This window comes from Miscanthus floridulus, chromosome 2 (genome assembly GCF_019320115.1).
Source record: "Miscanthus floridulus cultivar M001 chromosome 2, ASM1932011v1, whole genome shotgun sequence".
Taxonomy (NCBI): Eukaryota; Viridiplantae; Streptophyta; class Magnoliopsida; order Poales; family Poaceae; genus Miscanthus; species Miscanthus floridulus.
In genome coordinates, this window is record NC_089581.1 from 172,308,257 (window position 1) to 172,314,128 (window position 5,872).

The 5,872-nt window shown below is 41.8% G+C and overlaps 1 protein-coding gene across 2 annotated transcripts; it reads right to left on the reverse strand.

The window, feature by feature from the left end:
* Nucleotides 1–954: 954 nt before the first annotated feature.
* LOC136540684 (protein NPGR2-like) lies at nt 955–5,250 on the reverse strand. 2 transcript variants are annotated; one of them, XM_066532693.1, is made up of 6 exons: nt 4,870–5,250; nt 4,132–4,408; nt 3,349–3,598; nt 2,045–3,261; nt 1,609–1,759; nt 955–1,509 (listed from the first exon to the last, which is right to left on the reverse strand). In XM_066532693.1, exons 2-6 carry the CDS (start codon nt 4,378–4,380, stop codon nt 1,193–1,195), a joined length of 2,184 nt encoding a protein of 727 aa, XP_066388790.1. In that variant the 5' UTR covers nt 4,381–4,408; nt 4,870–5,250; the 3' UTR covers nt 955–1,192. The 2 variants fall into 2 exon arrangements, with proteins under 2 accessions (XP_066388790.1, XP_066388791.1); XM_066532694.1 differs by lacking the exon at nt 4,870–5,250 and having other exon boundaries at nt 3,349–3,620; nt 4,132–4,337.
* Nucleotides 5,251–5,872: the final 622 nt, after the last annotated feature.

Below are 5,872 nucleotides of genomic sequence, written 5' to 3' on the forward strand. Positions count from 1 at the left end.
GCAGCTGCAAGCGGAATACGACAGGCTGCGAGAAAAGTTAATACTCCAAGGCGAAGTAGAAACATACGGGGAGGAGGAGGAAGTGGAAGTCGACTGGGACCTGCTGGGACCTGTCGTCCTGGAGGACTTGCCGGAAATAACAGACAGCGAGCTGCCTGTAGATGAATCCAGCGAGGAGGAGACGACGCTTAGCGTGGCCATGGATCCTGAGACCCTAGACAGGCTGAAGGCTGAGGTGAAGAAGTTCGCCAAGGACCACGAGGGGCCACAGAGTCAGGACCCAGGCCCAGGAGATGATGCAGGAGAGGGCGCCTTTTGAGTTTTGCTTTTGACTTGCAGTCTCAGCTAGGAAGCCATGGCGGACGTGATGGCGGTTCTATCCGCCAAGAGAACTGAAACTCTGAGAGAAGGGATATAAACTCTAAAACTCAGCTGCTCCATGTTTTGTTTCTCCTATACATGCTTTCTTTGAGATGTACTTGATGGGTGGATGCATGGATGATATGGAATGGACTCACTCGTTACAAGATTTTGGCTGCCATAATCTGCTCGATCTTTTCTTTCTGTTCTCTTACATCATGGCACTCTGTTATGTTTGAATTACATGATGTGTGTGTGTGTGTCTCTCTCTTGCTGGCATCAAGACAAAGAAGCAAGTAGATAAAGTTCCTTGTTATATACTGTACAGGTATATCTAATTTGTTGCAAAATAAAGTCTGGATGTGCAAAACACAGTGTCTCATTGTTTGATAGCAAATTGGGAGTGTTACAATTCATCCCTACCTGAAGTTTAGTCTTTTAATGAATTTTTATTGTTGCTGTCGGTTAGTCCCATGAATAGCTATGTATGATATGTGAAGTCATATATGGTTTGAAAAGGATCAGGTATTTGTCGGTCCAACTTTTTCTAGATTTCCTTCTTCACATGAACCTGTCATTCTTCTCTACAGCTGATTGAGAACATTATTGTTATAAATTAACATACACAGTACAAACTCACTTCCTCATTGCACATTTTTTTAAAAAAAAAATGAATCAGGTAATCGACCATAATTTTTGTAACACATCCATCGCACTGCAAGAATGTAGAAACCTTTGTGTGAAGGTTGCCTATAACATAGCCATTCCTGTAATCATGTTGGCTGATTCAGGGTTAGTTAGAGTTTGTGTCCCTCAAAAGAGTTGATATATGTCATCTGAAAGGTTCTGCTGGGGCATTTTCTTCAAGAAGAGCAGCAGCCCTAAAACATTCAGCAGCTTCAATCGCTGTGCTGTCACCTTCGTCTTCATAGGCTAAGCCAAGGTTGAACCAAGCAACATCGTTTGTTCTGTCTAGTCGCAACGCATCAGTTAGGAAGCATCTAACAGCAGGCAAGGGCTTCCCGTAAAGCTGTCGAAGAACAGTAGCAGTTGATATCAAACTCGGTACATGTTTAGGATCGAGGTCTAACGCTGTTGAGTATGCTCGCAGAGCCTCCTTCATAAAACCTTTGGCTTCATTTAGCTTTCCTGCATGATAAAATTTTTCATAGATACTAAGAATAGCAAGATATAGCCTCATGCTAAGATCCTAAGCACAGGACAATTACAATAAAATGGAGAAATCACCTGTAGCATGACAAGCCAAGGGAGAATATGGACTGATAGCTTTTATTTTGGATATGCAAAGTTCCGCATCCTTCCACTGAGACATTCTTAAGTACAAAAGGGCAAGATGATACCATGTTTTTATTTCCAGACTTTTATCAGTCCTAGTGCCCTGCAAAAACAAGTTGCACACTGTAAGAGAGTTTTTTTTTTTTTCAAATGTTAGTCCCACAACTACATTCTCCCTTGATTTTAAAAAGTATAGTCACAGCTTGACTACTGCTTTCAATATGTAAAATGAATAATACCCATGCAACAGTATTCTGTCTGTCATGATTCATAAAAGATGTTTTATTCCTCAAACCAATCTGGTATAGGACATGGAAGATAAAACATATATATTATGCACAGTTCTTTTTTACAAATTCCTAACAAATTTAAGAGAATGGGTACCCACCTGCAAGACAGAAATCCCAGCACCAAAACTCTTCGCCCTAAGTTGGATCAGAGCAAGAAGCTGTGTATACGTCTCAATTGCTTTCCTAAACTGCCCATGTGCAATCTGAATTTTGGCTTTGGTTTGCAATAGGTCTCCTTGAGACCACTTCCCAGCCTGATCTAATGCGGCATCTACAATGCACTCAGCGTCTTCATATCGTTTTTGGGCACTCATTATTCGAGCTATAAGCAGCCAAGTCTTCAATTCTGACCCACCCTCTAATTTCAACAGCTTCTTTGCATAACCAGCTGCTGTATCTAACTTTCTCTGCACAGCGTTTTCAAGGCTGAGACTGTATATTGTGCCGAAATCTCTGCTGTGCATCTTTTTTCCAGCATTAGCAAGCACCTCCAATGCTTCATGCTGCTGAGCAGCTCTCTCTATGTCAGTTGTAGCATATCTAGCTAGATTGGATAGGGAAATGCCAAGCAAACGGCCTGCAACAACCTCCATTTGATCACAACCTCCATGCTGATTGGCAAGGGCTCTACGAGCATATAAAACTCCTTCTCCAGCATGAGCATAGTCTTCGCCACAAACTTTTGAAGCCAGGAGAAGTTCTTTGAGACTGTTTGAATCTTCTCCAGACTTCAATACCCTTCTAAGAAGATTCAATGCAGTTAAATCGTCACCTGATGCTAGGTAGCACAAGGCAACATTGTACAGCCACTCTCTGTTGTCTAGAAGACCAGGTAATAGTGCTTCAAACTGACGAGCAAGAGGTTTCAACTGCCCTGACACGGACAGTGCAAAAGTTAAGTGATGCATCACAGTTGCATCCCTTTCAATCCTCTTAAGATTGAACTTCACCAATAGAATCAATAAAAGAAGAATAGCTTCTTCCAGATTATTCTGGGGTACAAATAAACCATCCAATTGACATCGAAGTTTGGGAGGTCCGGCTTCACAGCCACTGTATAGTAGAAAAACAGCAAATTCTTTCTGTAGTTTAGCAATGGTCTTTGCATCAAGGTTCCAATTACTAACAAGAGCCCTCCTATATGAAGATATAGTTTCAAGAGGAAAGCCTCCTAGTTTCCAAAGCTCAGGAAGTAACTCAACTGCTCTGCATATTGTTTCATTCAAGTTGCAATCATTTCCAAAGTTTGACGGCAAACCCTCAGGTGCTGCAGATTCCACGATGTCCAATATTGCACTGCACTCACGTGCAGCCTCTGCAAAACCAAATTTAGTTGGAGTTATGTTTAAAGTAGTCCTGAACAAATGAAAAAAAGAAGTAAAGAGAAGCTGGGGCTCTATACCTTCAAATTTTCCAAGATCATAAAGTGCTAGAGATTTAAGATATATAGTCTCCATCAGTATGGTAACAGAATGGAAGGGCATTGTCAGAGAGCTGGAATGTTGGCGAGGCTTTTGCTGGCTAACTTTTCTAACGACAGATTTTTTCATCTCGGGAGTTAGTGCAGATATATTTATCCCATCAAACACGCGAAGTGCTTCTTCAATATGTCCCCTTTGGTATTCTACCCTTCCAAGCAATGCCCTTGCTTCCTGAAATTTTTTAACCATTGCACTACACATTATCAGGTATGGAACATTGAAATTTTGATGGCTATCGATCTAACATTACATGAACTCAAGAAGTCAAACAAAAAATCTAAATGTTGTTACAATGAGCATACAAAAAAGTGCAGCAGCTGTGGTTGCCTATCTACCTATTGCGCCTTTTCTGAAACTTTAATTACTGCACTTATTTGTGAAATGCTCGGAGAGCACATGATGACAAGATCTAGCATAAAACATCTGATGATAATTATACATGTATGCATAAGAATAAAATAGGAAGGAAATGGAAGACCAACGAAGATAGTTTGTAAAGCATATACCAACTGAGACAATTTCATAACAGAAAAACTTATGTGAAAAATATTGAAGTGATTTCATGACACATGTATAAGGAACAGGTATATACGGTGTAGCCCAAGCATGCGTTTCAGTGACCTTATTTACTTGTCGTCTTGAAAATTTGAGTTCCGCAAGTTTTTTCTCACGAGAATATTTATGCCATAGAATGGAGCACCAACCTCATAGTTAAGAGAGCCACCTCCCGGAAGCGACAACTCAGCCTCCTCCATGCCAACATTATTGACATGCCGCCCAGCCACAAGTTTTGGAGATGAGTGCCGGTTAGTCATGCCGTCCTTTATGTCTATGTTCTCTGATAATTGGATTGCCCGATCCATTGTGTCTGTCTGATCCCCAGAGCACAGGCATTGCACTGACATGCGGCGTATAAATCTGCTAAACCTCCCCCTATCTTTCCTACCATTCATCCTGCAGCCTCATGTTCAGTCGCCTTCCCTGTTGCAAATACCAATGGTTCAGAGTAACTTCAGAGAAGCATTTTACAGCTATCGCCTATCACACATAAACCACATGTATATTACCCGATGCAATAAGCTAATGACAATGGAGCAAGCTTCAGAGTTCAGTTCAGAGTACTAACCGTAAGTAGCAATGAAGGATTTGGGACACGATTGCATAAAGTCCAATAGAGCAGTAATACCAAAAAGAATGATAGAAATTTCGGTGCCAGCACACATGTTGAATAAACTTGAATGATATTTTTTGTCCAAATATTCTTGCGGGTCGGGCAGAAGCGTATTAAAAATATCGATTGCTAATCCCATACTAAACTCCACTAGTAACGAATTGCCGAACTCACAGTATTCATGCGCTAGAGAGGGTCACCAGGGCAATAATAAAAGAACAAAATTGAGAAAACGAAGCCTATTGCTTGTACAGATAAAAGCTGGAATTACCAATTAGCTTGACGAATTCGGGCGCCTTGGCCGCACAAGGAACGGCCTCGGGTTCTGGCCGCTTCGCTTCCGCCGAAACAAATGAAATCGCGGATCAAACCCCGACCTTGTCCTCTGCTTGATCCCTCCGAGCACCAATCCGGCCCCAATTGGAACCAAACTGGCCGAATCGGGGACCCAGAGCGATCGCCGGGCCGTCGGGGGTTACGGAACGGGCGAAGGGGTTGAAGCGGGCAGGGAGACGAGAAGGGACAGGCGATCCTCCCTCGATCGCTTCCAATTCCGGAGCCAAATCCGAGGAAACGCGGTGGAGACTCCGCCCGCTAGGAATCCTTTGTTGGTTCCAGTTGGTTGAATTGATACTTCAAAGAACCAAGGGTGTTATCGCAGTTATAAAATCTTCGAGGGGGGCTGAGGGGAAAACAAAAATTTTCTCTCCACCAGGTACTCAGGTAGCTGGGCTAAGGCTCGTGAAAAGTTTAATTCGAGCTCAAGCCTGATCCAGGTCTCGAATAACTCGTTGAGCCTCATCACATATTGCTTATATATCACATGTATTTTTATAATTTTCTTTTAATTCCATAACAAATGCTTACTATTATTTTATAATTTGACACATACTATTTATACTTATGTAAGATGTTATTCGTATTGATTTACACTTTAATTAATTTGTAAGTTCGCTCGTTATCTAACTTGTGGAATGATGTTCATCTGCAACCCAAACTCCTCAAGCATTGATCGAGCTCAGCTTTGTGGATCGAAAAAGATGTTATACTAGTTTCGACAAGCTTGATCAGATTCCGTCAAGCTTGAGTTTGGGATGCTTTTTTTAGAGTTTAAGGCACCGCATCGGCCATTGCATTACAAGGACTATAAACATGTTTACAACACATAATTAATCCAAAGCCTCAGAGAGACTTTGGGATGCTCGGCTCCCCAATAACCCTAAACGTCAAACTCTAAATTATCATGGCACAAGCCGTAAAGTGGTAGTCTCTTT